The sequence below is a fragment of the Argopecten irradians genome, chromosome 6, assembly GCF_041381155.1.
Source record: "Argopecten irradians isolate NY chromosome 6, Ai_NY, whole genome shotgun sequence".
Classification (NCBI taxonomy): Eukaryota; Metazoa; Mollusca; class Bivalvia; order Pectinida; family Pectinidae; genus Argopecten; species Argopecten irradians.
The window spans coordinates 24,957,671-24,978,993 of NC_091139.1; the positions used below are offsets into that span (position 1 = coordinate 24,957,671).

Below are 21,323 nucleotides of genomic sequence, written 5' to 3' on the forward strand. Positions count from 1 at the left end.
TGATAAGGGAAGAGGAACGACGAAGAATGCCTAGGTGAATTAGGTTTATTCTATCACTACATGTCGAATAAAGTACAGGAGATATTACTGCGGGGAAAAATAGAAAAAAATGATAATACACTTCATTGTACAAGTGTAGAATACGGTGACGGTGGTGGGCGAATAAAAATGAAGAATTTTATGTTTTTTCATAACTCCAAATGCAGCAAGGGTAAGATCGTGAAATAAAGATAATAATAACATAAGACGTCGAGAAAACTAATTTTGATCAGGGGGTAACTTCGTTCTAGAAATTATCTAAGGAAAAGATATTTCAATGGCATTAGTAAAAAGGATGTAAAACGTTCAAATACAATGATAAGTATCGAAAGAAAAAACAGTTTTAAGCAAAGTGCTTTCCAAACGAATCTTAACCACCCGAAAAGAAATTGGACCATTAGAAATATTGAGAAAATGAAATAGTAAGGAGATAGTGCCTTCAAGATGTTCTTATTTTTGACATTTTCAAATTATGCATGGCATAATGTTTGAATAGTAAGGAATTTGCACCACACAGGCTGGTTCATTTCCTTATAAAAAGAACAATTGTAGTTAAAAATGACTTTAAAACATTCCATTTACAGCACATACTTACCTAGCCTAAGGTATGATAGATATCATAAATGGAGGAAATAGTTGGTCATAAGGTCATCGCCCTGGTTAAGTTAGCTTTTGTCACTATACAGATGTCTAACCGGTGCCTTTATAATTTCCAGTTTTACAGGCTTCGGTCAAGAATTTCTTGCACACCACCATCTTCAGCTCTCTTCTGTTAATAGATAAAAATGCCAACACCAAGATGCACACAATACAATGTATATTTTTTAAAACTACCCCATTCTATATTTATCATTCACACTTATAAATACTTGATGAATAAAATGAAAACGGGAAACGTCGACCCTAAAAACAAACATATAAATGTATTTGGAAAAGCGCGATTTTCTACTTGACCCAGACAAATAAATTATTGTAATAAATATGTAAATATCTAAATAAATATGTATTCAATATATACACAATATATTATATATCATACCTGTAATCAGGGCGATGACCTAATCCGTAAAGGATGGTCAGCAAACATGATGGGCCCATCGGACAAATAGAGCGCGGGCGAATGACTGGAAATAAGCTTGTCTCCTGCTAATTATCCGATAACTCCTTTATCTCCCTCAATACCACATCCACCTCGATATATAGCAGGTATAGTCATACAATTCTGTATATGGTAAACAAAAGGGGTCCCATTAAGGTATAATTAAGTGAAACGGTATTACTATGAAGTCTTATGTTATTGAAAATACAAAAAGTACTTTGAAAAAAAAAGAATGTATATGTAAAACAATAACGAGAGCATTGTTAAATGAAGATTCTAACCACAGCACGTACTTGTTACACATGAATTGCTTTTTTGCGATTCAAATTCCATACATTTAATTCCCTGTTGGTGCCTTGTGAGTGCTATCATTATTATTTGTGTTTCTGTATTTGGTATGTCCGTTTCACACTTTGTAGTCACTGTAGTCGCTCTATGTGGTGAATCATTTAAACATATTTTTCGAATTATGGAATAGTTACTGTTGTGTGGGAAGAATACAATGTAATTCTTGTTTTAGATAAGTACCGAAATATATAGGGATTTATCATATGGAGTTTTAGACCTTTCGAAGAAGCATCAAATTCATTTATTCATTAAAGGTAAGTTATGTCATTGGTAATTGTCTTCACACATCGACAATTATTGCTTTATATTTAAGACTGTCTGTGTTTCGTTTATATCTAATCTGTTTGAAAGTTTAACTACATTTAATATTTTATTTTTCTATATTATTGCTTACCTATCAAATCAACAATGACTAAAATAAATAAATATTTTATAATTAGGGGTATTGAACGTGAGAAAATATTCATTTACCCCTAAAGGAATTTCTGGCACCTGGGATTCTTTACCAGAGAATATATTTCGGTCACCAAATCTGAAGCTTTTTAAACAAACACAATCGTTAGGATAAATTTTGGGAGGAAAAGGTAATTGAAAACAACCAAACAAGAAAAAAAATCATATACTTAGTACAACTGAGTTGAAATAAACTTCCAGCAAAGACTTTAGTATCACATAAACATTATGCATTCAGAGCTGCACTTCAATGTTTTGTTATTTTAATCAGACAAGATATAAAACCACACTGCAGTTTAAAGATGCTACATCGCCGACGGAGCATAAAAGATACCCATCATTTAAACAATAAGTGGTGTTAAATCGTGTACATTGTATATATATATGTCTAATTAACACAAAAAAATATTTTGCTTTCGGTGCATGTGCAATCAGTACTGCATTCCATATAGGACATAGCGCCGTGGAATTTTTTCGGGGTGCGATTAATTATTTTTAATATTTTTATCTTGGAGTACAATTAGAAGCTCAAACTTTTCAATTGTGGTAATGGTGTAAGTAAGTAATTTTTGCAACTGAAAAAATACTAAACCATCTGATCCTGTTTTTGATAGAGAAAATTACGATTTGTCAGCGGTTCGGTTGAGCATTTTTTTTAAGAAATAAGAAAACTACGAACAATTATATATAATTCTACAGATTTCTGCATTTATTTTATAATGTACCAGCCTTATACGTTTAAAGATGAGCCACATGTCTAACTAACACAAAAATGCATATAAAATGATTGATTTTGCTGTTGGTGCATGCGCAATTAGTATTTGATTCCATATAGAGCATAGTGCCATGGAAGTTTTTCGGGACGCAACTTATTAGTTTTGATATTTATGTTTTGAATTAAAATAAGAAGCTCAAATTTTTTAATGATGGTTATCGTGTAAAGTAAGTTACTATTGTAATTTAAGTCTGCTCCAGTTTTAATACGGAAAATATAGCATTCGTCGGCGATGGAGCATCTTTAGATGACTAAGTAACATTAAATTCTAAATTGATTAGAATAATATGTTACTTCTGTAAACATTTTTACTTGATGGTTTATCATTTGTTCTATTAAACACAATCAGGATGGATTTCTTGAAAACTTGGTCAATCACGCCAAACAAATACTAGTATTTGACCATTTTATATACGCTATTACTAGTCACGCGAATTATATCGTTTGCAAAAGCAGTATTCGAAAATATGACGTTTATTGAACTGTTGTAATGCACACTACTGAACATGTTTAAAATGATAAAACTTCTTTTTTCGCAGCACCATGTTCATCCGCTGCACGTTTATCCTTCTGTGTTGGGTTCCGCTGCTGATATCCTCGCAGACGACAGCCCCTCGGATGATACCCGCCGTACTAGGAAGTTCTGTCACACTGGATTGTACCGTCTCCCCGTCACCCGACTCATTTATGATCTGGGAGAAAACAAGCCCGACTAAGATTGTGATAGCCATCAATGAAAAATTACAATCGGGGTTTCAAAACTCCTCCAAAGTGTCTGTGCTTTTACGAGCCGACAACACCACGTCGTTGGAACTTAAATCAATGGGTCTTATGGAAGATGGCCAATATCGGTGCTATGACGTCATAGATTTACTAACGGTGGACAGATTTGACGTCACCATTCTGGGTAATGTTTTTCCATCAAATATTTAGTATACATACGTATTGTGATATAATGGTAAAACGGCGGTTTATGTAGGAATTCTTACAAGTTGCGCCCAGATATAACACACATTTGTTGAATTCATACGACTTCCTTATCACTTATTGAACATTTTAGAGACCTTTTCCGTATAGTTTCCGATAACATTTATCTGACTTATAATTAGGCCCAACAGTGTCATGTATTCCAATAACCACATGGGAAATTTTAAGTTCCCTTCCGTATAAGAATACATACAAAATATAAATATAAATACACGAACATAGCGCAGTCTCCCAAAACACGCACCTCGCACTTCACACACACGATATACGCACTGCATACACGGGAGGCCATCCTTACATGACCATGGCTGTTAAAAGGACGTTAAAATAATCAAACAAACAAACATACAAAAAATAGCAATAAAAATGTATAACTTTCATAGTCGTTTATAGCAATATAACCAAATCGCTCCTGTCATGGCACCCCTCAGGCACACGGGGATTAGTCCACCCGTTGTAAAGTACAGCATCACATGACTGGTTCCTTCACACCTCTTTTAATAAGAAAATTACATTTACACTGTACTATCATTATCAGAAAATATATCCAATGTAACACATATATGTACCATAGTTCAAAAACTATGTATATCTGTAGAAAAGTGATTTTGGTTTTACCTCCATATAGATAATTTTCAACATGTATAGTTTCCGATTTCATTCTAATTATTTCATCATATTTTTCTACATTTTTGAGACTACGGTTTTGCATTATCACTTTTGATGCAATTGAAGTATGAGAATTATACGCCCATTCATGCATCAAAAACATTTTTTGTCTGGTTGCAGTACGTCCTAACGATATTGGAGTGTCCTCATTGACTGGTCAGATCGACGAGGGGACTCAAGAGACAGTCACGTGTGTAGCGGACGGCGGGAAACCCTCCCCGAGCATAGAATGGTACCTCTTAGGTGAGCTTGAATATAACATATTGTAACAAACTAATCATCAATTAACTTGATACGTGTCACTTATCTGATAAAAAAGTTTAAAAAAATGAAATAAACGACAAAGTTTAAAGGTGTGTCGATGTGCTAGCTTGACACACCGCGGCATTCACATAAATAATTGAACGTGCTGATAAAAATTGGTCCTTTAGATTGCCTATATCTCTTGGGTTTGTAATAACGTTATAAAATATGCAAACGTTGCTTGTGCTATAGGACGTGTTACCTTGAATTGGCCCTCTAGATGGACCGAGTTGAAATGTTTGTCACAACTTTATTAAACGTAGAAATATTGCTTGTGCAGGGCCTGAAGTGAACAGAACAAGGTTACTTGGTACGGAGGACACAAAGCAGTACCCGAACGGCACCTGGTACAAGAGAAGTAGTCTTACCTTTACAGTAACTAGACTGATGTATCGTGGCTCGTTAGTATGTCTAGTCAACACTGGCCCTATCCCATTCTACAACGAAAGCTTCCAGACACAACTTGATGTCAATCGTAAGTAGTGTTGTCAGCTGCTTTGAAGACAATACATCGACTAAATATAAATTATATATGACAGTGGTGTATTTTGTACATCTTAAGAATTTTTTATAAAGATTGTGATAGATCTAAGCAAATTTTAGAACATCTTGATGATGGGTGGTTCAGAAGAATTAAACGTAGATCTATTCGAAGATTTCCTTTTTTCGTTCCATGTTATTAAAAAAAATATTTTTTTAATCTCCGATTCTTACTTGAAAAGCGTTACAAATCAAAACCTTTTTCTCTTGTCCTTCCCATCCTGTATGGAATTGCTTGCATTTTGTTCTTCGAGCTGTTTGATAACCATGAAGTTGTCGCCTTTGGCTTTTCAGTTGCTCCTTTAGTTCCAAGCATCAGCTATTTCACTGGCTTATTCAACAACGGGGAAACTAAGACGATAACATGTACTTCGGCAGGAAGCAGACCCGCAGCTACCATAAACTGGTATGTAGATGGTGCCAAGCTCAGTAACACTGTTCATGAAGTCCTCCCACGGTCTGACGGGACATTCTTCGTCACTGGGCTAGTTACTGTAACTTTTGATAAGAGCATGAGTGGACATAGAATGAGGTGCGCGGCCTCCAACTCCGTGATCCAAAACAATGGCATCGGCGAAGTGAACAGATCGCTCACACTGTTGGTTACATGTAAGTATGGAAAGGGTACTGAGGTTTTTGTGAGTAAAACTATTGTAGCGATATTGCTATATCATAATGTTAATAGTTCGGAAGAAATCGTGTTCGGTGATGATAAGAAAATGATTATGGATACTTTTCATCCTATCAAAATCATGAATTAGCGACCATATTTATATAAAGACCACCTGCTTAACAATACTACTTTTATTGGGCCATAAATAACTTCAGCTTCAATACCATTTTACCTCAGCCTGTATAAAGATGTAAAGTCCGGTTTTTTCTTAATCCATTGTTTGGTATTCAACGAAAGGATCGACTATATTTTGAGAGCTAAATTGTTACACACTATTACTAGCTTTCTTTCGAGGTTATTTCATTTATTACGCAAAGTAGAGATGTTATTAATATTTTTCAAATTTTTGTAGATCCTCCCGAAATCACATCAGAGAACGGAACGCGGGAGGTAACAGAAGACTCGGATATTGTCCTCACCTGTCTGGTCGACGCAAGACCAATGCCAATCCCACAAAATATATTCTGGCGCCATAACAATAACATAATATCGACCGGAACCGGAAGTAGATTCAATTATACAACCAGTAGAATAGCAGATCTTCACATTTCGTCGGTAAAAAGGTGAATAAGTTATTACCTCTTGGTATGTAGTTCCTGAATATCAACGTCAATCTAATGCCAAAAGACCATCTTTTTGCCTGGTAATTTTGATGTCAAAACTCCTTTAAATTTTTTGTCAAATTCCCTGTTTGTTAGACAATCTTCATGTATAGATTTTTTTCATCTTTCTACTATTCTTGATCCTACTCTCTCCTACAGAGAGGATGCTGGGGACTACGTGTGTCAGGCACTTAACACTATCGGTGTGGGAAGTGGACAGAAAGTATACATCGATGTATCATGTAAGTAAACTAACTTAAAGTTGCTGCAAAAATGTCAAAAGAGGGTGGTCTCAATTTATCCCCGTATCTATTTCAAATCAGCTAAGACAAAGATTTCGCAAATGATCAAATCTGAGCATTAAAGAAGTACGCCGTAACCGATGTGTTTGTTATGTTTTCTCCATGTTCAATGGTTTCATTTTATATCTAGATAGTTTTTAGTATCTGGAAAAAATATATATAGGTTTTTCATGACTTTTCGTCATTTTCAGATCGTCCATTTTGCACACAAAGTGACATCGTTAAACATGCTGTAAAACTAGGTGGATCTGTGACGGTCACATGTACAGTTGATGGGAACCCTGGGAATTCCACCATTAAATGGCGTTACAAGGGGACAGGCATCACGATAAATCCCACTGGGTCAACTCGGACAGTGTACGGAAGGCCCAGGGAGACATCTTCGACTGCAGTGATCTCTGTAAAGTAAGCTTTTCCACCACACAAATGCATTCAACTTACACCAATGGCCGTATGTTTAAGCCAGTTGTAACCAATCACAATTTCTGTAGCATTTTAAATAGACTATTCTAGCATTAACAAGTTATCTCTATGGCAATATATCAGATACAAGTAAACAAAAGACGTATGTCCAGCCAAATGCAGGAATGAAGCTGATGTCTTTAAAATTTGGAATGTTTCAAATGAGATTCGTCTCGAAGTTTTGATTTTTGCTCGCCAAGGCTCGCAAAAATAAAAACTTCTTTCACTCGTTCCATAAGATTTATTATGAAAGGAACACTCATGTAAGATCCTATATATAGTAAAGGGTTTATATACAGAACTTATGATAAACGTTTTAGTGCGAATTAAATAAGGAGATAGAATTACTTTCATACTGAACTAAAAATTATGAGCGTTTCGTGTATGTGCACCACCAAGGTATAATAAGCTATGTCGAAATAAAAAAGAATTAATATATATTACAAAGTGTTGTTTAAATTACCAGGAATGAATGGCAGTACACAGACGTTGAATGTGTTGGGACGAACGCTATCGGTGTGTCGCGGTCCCCATGTATTTACCGCATAGTGAGGCCAGGTAGGTCTTTTGACTCTCCTTCTACTTTATTGTCAATACATCTATATTTACACTTGCTAGGCTTGGTCACTATATTAATATATGATTCAAACAATTTTTAAATTAACAATTGTATAAAGAAACGGAAAAATATCCCGACCGGGGCGACGTGCTTTCATTTTTGTTAAAAATGATGGGTGTCAAATGTAAACATTACCTCTGTGCCTATGTTCGTCCTTCGATCGAGTCTTTGGGGTAGACGGGTGTGAGACCCTGTGATAGAGGTCAGTTATAAACATATCCTCTTGTCTTTGTTCTTTGAGTATTTAATCATGTGTATTATAAAACATGCACCGCTAATAATCCACGTGTTGACAGTTCCGCGTCACCACAAATACATTGTATCCATCGAACACAAGTGAATTTGTTTTATCTATCGATGGCAATATGGATCTAAGCGTAGATTATATAATCACATGGCTCCCAAGGATGTAATACCGTCAAGTCAGACGACAATTCAAACACATTGAGCTACTTGAAAATCGGTGTTCCACAACTTCGGCAAACTAAAGTGTGTAAGCGTGCGTCAGCTTCGCCTCGCTGCACAATAACGGTCACCGAGTTCACACATGTGGCCGTGTACAAATTCTTTATGTTATTACGCTATATATTAACTTTTAGCAAAATTGAATATATATTTAAAGTTCTGATCTGATTAAATAAAATTATCTCTGAAATTTGCTTTGTTTGTCATGTTTATTTTACACTAAAATATTGATTTTTTTTGTCGTCGCGGATTAATAATTCTACCTTACGTGAAGCGTCATCATTCGCTGTTCAATTGAGTAAGCTCCTCCCACTTTTGACCGACTTTTATTGAATAATTACGTCACTTTCAAATGACGATTTTATTGCATAAAATATAAATAAAAAGTCGTGTGAGTGTAAATATAGGGATTGGATTTCGTTTTTATGTTAACCATGCTGTTGGAGCAATCCTTGATATACTAAAGTAATATCTTTTCTTATCATTGATATATCATCATATTTCAGTACGAAACTTTCAATAGGCTTTATCGATTACTTATCTTTCTTTTCATAGAAGATTGGTGAGGTATACGTGGTCTTTATAATTGTAATAATGTACGTGCAGAAAAATGCTTAAAAAGTTCTCATTGTGTTTGTTATTTAATTATTATTCTTTCCTTTTTATCAATTAATGAACATATTTTCTGTAGGTCCACCGGAAGTACCAATAAACTGTTCATGGAGTTCAATGAATGACGCTGAGATCCGGGTTCAATGTAGTCCTGGATTTGATGGTGGGTCCGGTCAGCTGTTTGTCCTTCAACAGTCAGAGAGCGGTGGTCAGTACGAAAACTCTTTAAATGACACCACACCAAAGTTTTTGGTCTCACACCTAAAGGCTGGGACTCGTTATTCTTTCAAAATATGCGCAACATCGGATCTGTACCCAGACCTTCTAAGTTGCTCCTCTGAAATTGCCGCTCAAACGTCTAAAGGTGAGTTATTGTTACCAATATTCTGCAGCATGATTTAAATAGCATTGTTTTAGAATTCAGCTTTTACATAATATTAAAAAGTCACTGAAATTCACTGTATCGAAAATTTCAGCTTTTTGAAAAAAAATAATTAAGAAATGGGACATAACCCCACAGAAGCTTCGTTCAATGAATTACATAGTATCATTTTCCGTTTATTTACAATGATATTATGGATTTTGTTTCTGAAAGGGAGTACTGGGCAGCAGGCGATAGCGTCCGCCGGAAGTCCTGACAGCGCCCCCTATATTGCTGCAGGAGTGATGGGAGCTGTCGTCCTTTTTATCTTAATAGGAATTATCATCTTCTTTGTTCGAAAGCGAAGACAGGTTCGTAAACCGTATGACCACGACAGCCAACTGGCTGCTTCTGCTGCTCACCGCATGTATAGAGATCAAGTGATAGATAATGACGGGCATGATAACTATGGTAACAGCATAACAAGCACTACGCATGGGCATTACAGTACTTCCTCTCACAGCCTGCCCAGTCGGCGTGAGTTGGAAAATTCATTCTATGGGCATGATCCAACAAAAACCATCCGTAAATCTGTACAATGGAACAACAAACAGCTTTTGTATTAAACGTCTCTGTAAGTTTAATATTTTAATCTGAATTTGAAATAATTCACATCTTTATCCGCTGTCTTTTTAAGTAGATTTTATATTTTATATGGTGGATAAACGAAGTAAAAGCATATATGAAGAAAGTAAATTGAAGATATATATGATGGTAAACAATATATAAAATCAAAGATTATACTGATTTCAACGCACATGATACAGAATTCATCATTAGATATATTTTTTGCATTTGAAATTAAAAATGTATTTTAACAGACGGAAACAAGTATTTAACGATTAAGGGCGATGCACCTTATAGCACTCTTAAATCACATGCATGAAATTTTTTCACGCACAGCCATCTCTTGATTTGTAGAAATTTCTCCGTTCCATTATATTCTATGGTGGGCCAGTGACAGTATAAGACGCCTCTTTTTCCTCAGAAATTCGTGTATCACGTACCTGCCAAATAATAAAGGACTATGATGGACAGTGGAGATGACCGATATCGGCATGAGAAAGATTTTCTACACTACACGAACTGTCAATCACTTGTTTTGCATGTCTGCATCCACGTCTATTTCCACTGCGTCTTCTTCAGCTGCATGTCTAGTTTTCATTTAATCGCGTTATCATTACTGTTTTTGTTTAAGAATTTTATGAATAAAAAGTACATGTTATTTGTGAATGCCAGGTATCAATATGTTTGCATGGCGTTGAATTTTATGTTTGTTTTATTTTCTTATATTTATAGTATCAAAACTATCACTCTATTCAATAGTTATCAGTTATAAAATTGTTCAATTGACTTCAACACGTTGTAATCACTGTTAACCGCGTTATTGTCGCATATATAATAAATATCGTTTTCGCTATTTTCAACATATTCTCAATATTCAATATTCAACTTTCCAGATCAAGGGAATACTGACAATCGAACATTCATGTATATATTCCGTCTTATATTACATATTACAGTTATTAGAGTTAGCTCCCTTGCCGGTAGGTATCCATTGCTACGTCATCATTTCGTGGACGTAATTCACGTCATTTTCTCCGAAAAGTATGACGTTACGCTCGCAAACACAAGACGTCACAATCAATACTTACCCACAAGGGCAGATAAATCTGTAATATGCAAATGCATAATACGTTTTATGTAATTATTCGCGTAACATTTCCATTCGCTTTCGAGTCATCTTCCGAAATGGTACGACAATTTGAATCCGGCGAAAACGTGGTTTACAGTTTATCAACAAGACGGAAAACAGAAAATAATTAATGTTTTGTATACAATATGACTAAGAAAAAGAAAATGGAAGAATGGCATAGACAAACAAAGTGCAATAAAAATGAATATTTTTTTATTCTCACATACAGTAAAAACCTACCTTAGTGACCACCTCTGTACAAAAACCACCATCTGCTTAATGAGACCTCTTTTCTAGGATATCAAATTACCCATTTCAAGAAAAGTCAACCTGTAAATAAAGACCACCTGGTTATAAAGACAATTTTCTTCTGCCTCTAAGGTGGTCTTAATAGACAGGTTTTACTGTAAAATCCATTATTTCGGAGATTGGACAACACTGGTGCAATATAACAAACAACTTATTCTTTACGAAATTCAAGAAATTTAAATCAATATCAAAATATGACTAAATCTATACATTTGCAAAATATAATCTATACATTTGCAAAATATAATCATAACACGAGTTTATCCAAATTAATAAATAAAGTTCAGATATTGGGTTTTTTACTTGTTTTCCAAATAACTGGATATTGCAGCAAGATAGAGCGGCTTGATATCTTAAGAATACAATGCACGTATCCATTTTGATATATACCCAAGAAAATATTACCAATGAATGTTTTTGAAAAGTTTTCAGATATACTATCATTTTGCTGAAGTATTTAGCGCTATACACTTGTAAAGCAATCGCATTTAGATTCTACGAGTACCGTCTGTATATATGAATATTTCTGTCTTTGTAATATTTAAATAATTGGATTTATTGAAAACAGTTGTTTATTTAGTAAGACATCCATATGATTTAATAGAAATTATACAAATCTAAAAGGATATTTAAAATGATGCTAATGATATTCGTTAGCTGTTACTTTACTTCCATTTAACGTTATTATTCGATTTATACATGTGCGTGCTTTAAGATAAGTTACCACATATTACTGCCAGTCTATGATGGATAATAAAATTAAGATAAACAAAAACGAAATTTAAAATATGGCAATATTTACAGCCGGAAAGGGAGACGGAGGAATCTTTCTGCAACAAAAACAATCGTGAGTATAAAGATGCCATTTTTGACAAAGGGCAAAAATATTTTTTCATCGAAAATCACCCTCACCTACCATAACTTTAACTTTAAATACTTAAAGTATAGCGAAAATATCTTTAAATCTGTCTTTCTTGCTTACGCATCAGCTCTTTGCTTGATAACGTAGTAGTATATATAAGTTAATCAATAGTAGTTTCTGCTCTTAAAATCAACTAGAGTATATGTCCACATTTCTGTAATATATGAAGTGTTCGGTAGGATTTTGTTTAACACATTTTTACCAATAGGCCTATTTTCTTGCTATGTAAAGTGACATCAATAGCCACATTTTCAATATCTTCTATACACAAATAAACTTCCACTTCTATCAATGGAGAGAATAAAAGAATATCAATACAATTGAATGAGCATGTACACAGCGACCGAAGTAGATGACATTTTACCAACTATCTTTTCAAGACAGTTGTCTTGAAAATTTATTGTTTTCATGATTATACTCTTACAGACACCAGCAAATCAAAGCAAGGTGGAGTAAGTCACGTCACAAGTACCTCAAACGGAAGTGACAACATGAAGAACACAAACGTATCCCAGAATTCATACCTAGAAACTTCAAACAACCAAGTCATACTGGCAGAGAGAAATGAGTCTTTTGTTATACACATGAATCCAAACAATATAAAGAACATCGACTGTGATAGTAATTCGATCTCTGACAAAATGATAGCATACGACAATCAATTAAAACTTACACAAGAAGATGGGCATGTAAGTAATTATTCCCACGAGCAAGCGAAAAGTGAGGACGACTTCGACGTGAACGACTTCCAGAACTGGCTGAAAGGGACACCTTCAAACTTCGGTAGGAGTTCACGACACAATCTTTGTTATAGTGAAGCAGATATTTCGATGGCGACAATCTATCCCAAACCTTCAAACGTTGATAGCAAGAAGTCTGTTTCATTAGAAGTTATACCGCGTACAAATGAATCTGAATTAGACAATACAGGACTACCATTTCATTCGAAACCTCAATCCCACTTGATTTTTTTTTTTTTTTTTGTTTTTATTCGAAACCTCAATCCCACTTGATAACCATGGAGAATTGTTTGGAAGAAAATGAAAATTCAAGTTCCTCATCAGTTTTATTGAAATCACAAGAGAACACGCCTGATACTGTAATGACTGACCATGTTCACCAGGGTTCTGGTACTGATCCAGCAGACGACAGTTTTGGATCATCAGAGAGCAAGAAATCCCCATTTAAAAGGTCAAGCTATAAGCTAGCCATGTGCACTAATGACGACTTTGCTTTACACGACTTTTTTTCGGCATCCGTTGAAGCTTTAGCCGCTCTTGATGCCACATTGGCATACGATGCAACATTTGATCATGAAAGTGATTCATCTGAATCTTTCAAGAGCAGTAGTAACAATGTTGGAGAAGGTGACAGAGATCAGAAAGAACCTTCTGAGGACAATAACCAAGATACACCAACGGAACAAGAGAAGAGGCGTCCAATGATAGACACGAATGTCAAGACAGATAAATCTTCTGAAGAGGACTACGTGGAGATGTCTTTATTATCTGGAAAACCGGATGAGGCGATAGAACCAATAATTCCTGTTAAAGTCTGTATTGAAATGTGTCCATTACCCGAGAAAGAGAAAAACGACAAAACGTCTACAGTGCCCGACAAACTTAGATACCCTGTTGAAACGGCAACGATTCCCGAAAAACATGCCCAAGTCACAACTTCAAGTGTTAAACATAAGAATAATCCCAGTATATCCGAATCACATGACCAGCCTTCAGCATCAAGTTTTACACAAGATTATATCGATATGTCAACTATACCTTGTAAACAGGATAATAAAGATGCGAACGCATCGGAAGACAAAGGAGGTAAAGACGAGTCGAACGGATCACCAACCAAGCGCAGACCTGTCGAGAAGATCAGGTTGCGATGTAAGCGTGTAATCACCGAAAGCCCCACACTATCTACTCGCGATAGTAGCAGCTCATCAAGTTCTGAATCGTCGGAAAGCTCATCTAGTGAATCTGATTCTGAGAAGTTCACTACACCTAAGGAATCAAGAGATCTAGACAGTGTATTAGATGTTTCTTCGAATCAACATACATCCGATACATCCGGAAAGTGCAAATCAGACAAACTACCTTGCATAGATAGCAGTAATGATTCAGACTCGAACTCTGTAGAAAACACAGGCACTTCCCCTGTTTATTTCTGACAGAGGATAACAGGATAATGAATTTCCAGTTACATTCAAATTTATCGCCAGTGCCATGTCGAAAAACGAATTACACACAAAAAAGAGAGAAAACATATCGGGTTACTCGTAAGTTACATAACATTTGTAAATCAATTGATACTTTCTATAATTTCCTGTATTTTAATCTGTACCGGGGTATAGTCATTGAGAAGCAAATACAAGCATTTACTGTGATTTTGTAAAATAAATTCCAAATAACCCATACTTGCAGATTGACCGGGGTTCGCTTTAGAAATAAACCTTTTAATTCCATGCGCACTGTGCAATAATTGTGTCAGTATGACGTAGTAATTTTGTTAAAAACATGCAGTTGTATTTTAAAGACATGTAAAGTTAACAATAACATATTACTTATGAGAGAAAATAGGCTACGAATCCAGGAAATACAAGTCATGTAAAATACTTGTCCATGGAAAGATAAAAAAAAAACCAGAAAAACCTTAGAACCTGCAACGAAACATTATGAAAATGCAGTTTTATAAAAACATTGCGAAAGCGCTACCATTATAGGAGCGTCGCAGTGCGTCAAAATTAATGACGTCATCGACAATAGACGCCGCATGTTTTGATGACCTCACGTCATTGTCTAGTGCATGTGAGCTGTCTTTTACCGGGATAGGGAAAGTTATCTTTTCCCTAGCAACCCTGTCAAGTATGAGAGAATGATAGTTCTTTTACCGATTAATCCTTTAAAATGTAATAAATGTAAGACATCAGCGATGTAAGACAATTTACGTTTGGTAATAATAGAATTGTTGACGTGACATAAAAGCATTAATATATGATATATAGATTAAAGTTGTTTCGGTACATTAAAATTTTATAAGATTTCAAAAACGAAAACAATATTGAAACGAATATTGAGGAATAGATCATTACACGAAATTAACCTTTCCTATGGAAATTGGAACGTGATATTAAAGTCTAAAACATTGTAAATGCTACCTACTCATTTTATTCAAAACGTGTTTATTTGTGTAATGACAGATTTGTCCATCGTTTTCCCCTTTCCTTAGGAAATGTAATTTTCTGTACAAAATTAAAAAGTATCTTTCAATACAGCAGTGAATCATCAATTCATTGGCAACAATAATGAGAAATGATTTCAGATAAGGAATGTTATAAACGTGTATATAGAAAGTTATACGCCTTTATGGAATGGCACGTGTGACTCATGGCCATGGGTGGCCGGAAGTCCCTTTATGGCTTGGAATAATGCCAGCCCGCTGTAGTACATCCCTACAAAACAGCATACAAATCCTAGAATCATCACTGCGATATCAAAAGCTTTGGAATACCAACGTAGTGTCCTCCATTTTATGTACAAGTGAAAGTAGGATGGCCAGACCAAGGAAAGCATTGTTCCTGTGAAGCTTCCAATAAGTCCCATCAGAAGGGCAAAGAACGGCACAAATATGGCCATCAACATTGTAGCTAGCACAAGACCCAGACGAAGTGCGACAGCCCACACCTTCAGGGCCTTTTTGTCATCAACACACGACGGGAATGTTGCCTTAGTTGCAGTACTAAACAGGGCGGTATCAATGAGTTCCACCGCAGCATAATAAGGAAGAGGGTAAGAAAACAACGCTTTGATGACTAGAAACATGTTTATGATTATTTTGAATATTTCTGACGATATGTTGTTTGTGATCACTTCTTGCGTGGCGCTTCCCCATGTAAGAAAACCGATGTACCCAAACAGAGACTTAAACGCTGCAGCAGATAAATGGGTCCAGTTCATCATGCACGAGAATTTGGTCTTGTCAGTCATGTTTCCTTCCAGTGTTGGTACGAATATCTGAGATGTGTAACTAAACACGATGATTCCAAGACCTATTGGGAACGACCATATATCAAGGTGAACTTTAACTTCTTGAACTTTCCACTTTGCCGCCTTGGTGACACAAAAAATAAGAACAATGGCGTTTATGATAAGATGTGCAACTGTGCACCAGAAGCTTGACCACGACACACTTCGTAGGGATTGCAAGAACGCACAAGGAATCAGAAACGCTGTGCTTATCATGATCCACGAAGAAAGGTCGACAGGGATGTTGGGGAAGCTGCCGACGATCAGATCCCCGCTGAGGACCATGTATAGGATACAAGTCATCAAGAGTTCAATGATCTGAGCAAAGTTTACAATCCTTCCTCCAATAACAGACCCAAAAGCTAAGTCGGCAACCTCAACGTAGCTCTTCCGCACTCTGACCTTGACCCCGAACTCGTTTTCCTCGTACAGACAGTCGACCAGGATTTTCCCCGTGTGACAACAAATACCAGCAACAAGTACATTTGCCACCACGGCCCAGTAACCACTCTTCAGCACCACGTACGGAAGACTGACAATCACCATCCCCTGTAATGATATAAAATCAAAAACATTGATTTTTTCTCTTAAATTCGACGATGTAAAATGCAGTGTTTACCAACAAATTCTATGAATAATCAATTTTCAAGTGATGTTATGTTATGAAAATTCATTTACAAGATATTTATGCTTTTTGCATAGAAATGTAAAATTCATTTTCCGCTAAAATAAGCCAAATTATAGTTACATATAGTCAAAAGAGGAATTCGAGAGGTTAAACAATTAATTTATTACGACTAAAACAGTGTCAAAACATCCTTTCTGTCAATAGTTCGTTTTACCACTTTTTCCCTATCTAATAATCATCAATTTTTTTTATTTTGGAGTTCAAATAACGCAATGACCAAGGAGATCCGAAAGAATTCTATTATAACTAGCAAATTTATTTGTATTTTGATATAAATCCTATACATAATGAAAAGGCATGAAATTGAATTGAAAATTAATTTTGAGTTTTTCATAAATAAAAACATTGATATTTTTTAACAATTTCATATTTTGCTTGGTCCTATTTGAAATTTAAAAAAAAAAAAAAACGCCGACGCCATTTCGATTTCCTTTTTAGGAGAAAATTCGTGTAGATAGGTATTCTGAACTGATACTTAGATGGATAGTCGTATCTTACGTTTAAATACGTAATCTGAACTCTACAGATAAACTGAATCCATCGTCTGAGAATCGGGTTACGATTAGCCCAGAGGATTAAACCGACCGCAGTGTTAATCAAAAGTACTGCTCACTTCTGCATCTTTTGAACTACAATGCATCTGACAATGTCGACGAGGAGCTGTGTTCGTAGTACTGTAATGGCCAACAAACAAGTAATTTAGGATATCATATAAAGAATCCCTGCTTAGCTATCAATCATTTTCGTATTGCAGTTTAAATGCTTTGAAAGATACAATCAATGCGGCGCCTTCTGAACAGGATCGATGGAAACTCGTTGAAGATGGCATCAACAGTAATTATATTTACATCCAATCCCCTGTCACAGAGTACTACAAGACAACTCCTCGATAATTAGACATGTTTGCAGTTAATTAAACCGAGAAACCCTCTATTTAACTTCACTTAAAAAATAAGCTGATTATTTGCTATTATTTCCCAAACATAATTCCATATAAACGACCTTTTGTAGATGACTAAAATTGGCTTCGTCTGATGCCAAATCCATTTGCTTTTTGAAATGATTTTTTTTAATTAGCTTCTTTTTTCTGTAGGTACTAATATAACTTCATTGGTTGTTCTACTTTACTTTTCGTTCGAATTATTTTTTATTCAAATTTTGATCATTAGGACATTTATTGATAATTTGACTTCCTGAATTCAATATCAGTTGATATTATCTGATCGTCAATCGGTGGTAATGTTTTAACTGTATCACTAACGACATTTAGAAAATATTGATCTTCCTTACAAGTATGCCGAACGAAATATATTTAACTGTTGTTCTCATTGCCTTATCAGAAATAATGAATAATTGTTCTGGAAAATTTGGCATTATACATTTTCTTATTGATTTTAATGTTATGAAATAAAGGCGATCACATATATACAACTTTTTACAAAAGTGCAACATAAGTATATTTCTTGAGTAAACATTTGTAAATCGCGAGTACGTTTGACACTAACATCACATTTTGACACACACAAAAATTCCATATAACAGCGATAGCAAACTTGTAAGCTGATATAGAGTTATAATTTTCAAACATATTTGCACTGGATTGTGGAATATTACAAAGAGACTAAGATATCTATCTCTCAAATTGTCCAAGTCTACCGAAATCTACCAGTTAGACTTTGAAATAGGCATGCATCTCTCAAGTTGTCTAAATATGGTGCTAGAGACTAGTAACTCTATTAAGCCTATTCACTACACCAGTCTCGGCGATTTGCATATTGTCCTATTATTTAATCATATTTGTTAATCATAAAAGATCGTGCGAACAATGGAGTGGCTCTGTCATATTTTTGGTGTTCCGAAATTCCTCAATTCGTATCCGTTCTTACATTTATACATCCGTAGCTTTTACGTTCTAAGAATGTTTCTATCGTCTCTACATTTTTGTTACCTTTACCTGTATAGCATTTGTGATGTTCCAAGCTGCCTGCCATTCATTTATCTGATCCTTTGAATTGTTACCAATGTCATCTGACTCCGAGTGAGGGAACTTTCCATTTGTGAGTTCACATAATTCCATGTCATTTTCCGACGTCGAGTACTTCACGAAGTGAAGCTTTTCTTCTTTTGTAGCGTTGAATTGCGGAAAGAAAGATCGCGCCCATCGAAAGATGGCGGACACAGAAATAGGCATGGTGGCTGATTTCTGTAAATGATATACAGTATATATAACGATTTGCACTTATATAAATGTTATCGCAACCTAATAAATTCCAATTATAGAAGTAAAAAAAAGAACCATTTGTAGTCAATATAAGTAATGAAGTAAATGTTTTATCCTGCATTCTTCCACTGGATGATGTCATTACAACACATTATCAAGCGATTCTATAAGTAAGTGCAAGAAATAAATAATACTATCCGAAAATATCAGAAACAAAAAACTTCACAAGTGAACAGATGCACCATTTAGACGAGAATAGAAAACCAACGGTATAAGAAAAAAAAATTTCTAAAAATTATAAAATGACCTTTTGGTGTACTCAATAAGCACTGCATGAACAAATGCATTTCAATGTATCCCAAATGCTGGACACAGGGAAAAGACTAAGAACTCTGTTATAAGCGAAGAAGTAAAAACAACAATTTGCTAATATTGTCTAGTGTATTTTTGTAACAGTGTTTACGAAATGAAAAATAATATTCATCCATGATTATTAACATTTCGGTGAAATCATCAATGGCATCATGTTGTCAAGTTTGATATACACCATTTTAACAAAATCAAAAGCCAAAACTTTACTGATTTTGTTTCATATCAAGGTAATGGAAATGTCTTTTTACGGTAGAGAAAAATGAAATACGTCAATAGATTTTGCAGATGTGTTATTGCGCTTACAGGCAATCGCTTATAAATGTTCCTGGAGAAAATACTTCATAACATTATAAGTCACCGTTTAGATACTTTATACTGTAACAAGAGAAAATGCTATCATACAATAATATGATATAATGATATACTTACTTCCTACTTAGATAGTGACTGGTTCGAATCTATTCCATTAGAATGAGACAGTAGAGCTCGTGTCTCACCGATCGCGTTCAGTATCAATTGTCACCGACCGCCAGGCGTCAGGCAATGTGGGTATGGCCAGCTATTTTTGTGACACGCCCCCGCGGAACAGCATCTTGCGATGTATGCACTGCACTATTTCATTGTTAATGTTGTTTACATGTATATGTCCTGTTTATATTTTATATACTTTTATTTGTACATTATGCATATTTACGAAAATAAAAATCATTGCCATTTTCATTGTTTGGTTCAAAGACATGAAACTGTAGAATTTGGTCAAAGAAAAAACTTAGAATTACATACATATAGTGATAATTCTGCTGATATCACAACTTTTGGTAGTTTCCAATAATCTAAATGTCATTCTCATGTGATTTTTACGAAATAATTCTTTTGATGTTTTGGCTTTTATGCCAAAACCTCTCTGTAAAATTTGCAAAGGAACTAAGCTGAACCAGGATTGATGATTTAGCATGGGAAAGGTCAGGTCAGAATACCCCACAAAAAATGTGATCGGGTGGTATAGTGGTTAAAGATGCTCCACCGCTGACAAATGGTATTTTTTCACTATCAAAAACAGTAGCAGACGATTTAGTATTTTTCTTCAGTTACAAAAGTTACTAACTTTAAACCATTACCACCATTGAAAAATTTGAGCTTCTAATTTTATTTCAAGTTAAAATTACAAAAAATAATTAATTGCATCCCGAAAAAATTCTGTGACATTATATTCTATATGGAATGAAGTACTGATTGCCCATGCACCAAAGGCAAAATATATTTTTTTGTATAATTTTGTGTGTTTATTTGACATATATATACATGATTAAACACCAATTATTGTTCAAATAATGAATATCATTTATGCTCTGTCGGCGGTGGAGCATCTTTAAGCCGCTCGCCTTTCAACTAGCCGGTCGGGGTTTGATCGGTGCGGACGTGAAAAGGTGAGAGGTTACCTGCTAGATCACTTGAGTTTTCTCCGGCCACACACTTCATGCGCTTACATCCGAGCCGTCGAGACTGTATGACTTGTTTGAAGTTGTTTCGCAATCGATGTAAACTAAATAAAGTTTAATTCAAAGCATTTGTTACATGTTACGTAATGTTTCGTTATCCATATCTTATGAAGAATAGTTTCAAGACAGGTCGGTAGTTTGTTCGATGCAAAAGAAAAATGTAGGACATTCATCTTTGTTGTGAACAGCTGTAGGGACACCGCGAACAGCTGACAACAA

The 21,323-nt window shown here is 35.1% G+C and overlaps 2 protein-coding genes across 2 annotated transcripts; one reads left to right on the top strand and one right to left on the bottom strand.

Annotated features, from left to right (window-relative positions):
- Positions 1–1,069: 1,069 nt before the first annotated feature.
- LOC138326410 (uncharacterized) lies at positions 1,070–14,683 on the top strand. The gene is made up of 13 exons (XM_069272519.1): positions 1,070–1,740; positions 3,254–3,621; positions 4,491–4,613; positions 4,954–5,148; positions 5,508–5,822; positions 6,239–6,449; positions 6,648–6,730; positions 6,982–7,195; positions 7,719–7,810; positions 9,028–9,312; positions 9,544–9,933; positions 12,723–13,229; positions 13,277–14,683. The coding sequence occupies exons 2-13, from the start codon at positions 3,258–3,260 to the stop codon at positions 14,467–14,469; spliced, it is 3,972 nt and encodes a 1,323-aa protein (XP_069128620.1). The 5' UTR covers positions 1,070–1,740; positions 3,254–3,257; the 3' UTR covers positions 14,470–14,683.
- Positions 14,684–14,767: 84 nt separating this feature from the next.
- LOC138325416 (vesicular inhibitory amino acid transporter-like) lies at positions 14,768–17,409 on the bottom strand. Its single transcript, XM_069271077.1, has one exon. It carries the CDS (start codon positions 16,868–16,870, stop codon positions 15,653–15,655), a length of 1,218 nt encoding a protein of 405 aa, XP_069127178.1. The 5' UTR covers positions 16,871–17,409; the 3' UTR covers positions 14,768–15,652.
- Between the last annotated feature and the right edge of the window lie 3,914 nt (positions 17,410–21,323).

What these genes read in the sequence shown, in the direction of transcription:
- LOC138325416 (XM_069271077.1), bottom strand. Translation starts at nt 16,870, where the DNA reads ATGGTGATTGTCAGTCTTCCGTACGTGGTGCTGAAGAGTGGTTACTGG.
- LOC138326410 (XM_069272519.1), top strand. Translation starts at nt 3,258, where the DNA reads ATGTTCATCCGCTGCACGTTTATCCTTCTGTGTTGGGTTCCGCTGCTG. An exon ending in CACATTTCGTCGGTAAAAAG is followed by an intron (nt 6,450 to 6,647) that starts GTGAATAAGTTA and finishes TCTCTCCTACAG; the next exon opens with AGAGGATGCTGGGGACTACG. An exon ending in TTACCGCATAGTGAGGCCAG is followed by an intron (nt 7,811 to 9,027) that starts GTAGGTCTTTTG and finishes TATTTTCTGTAG; the next exon opens with GTCCACCGGAAGTACCAATA.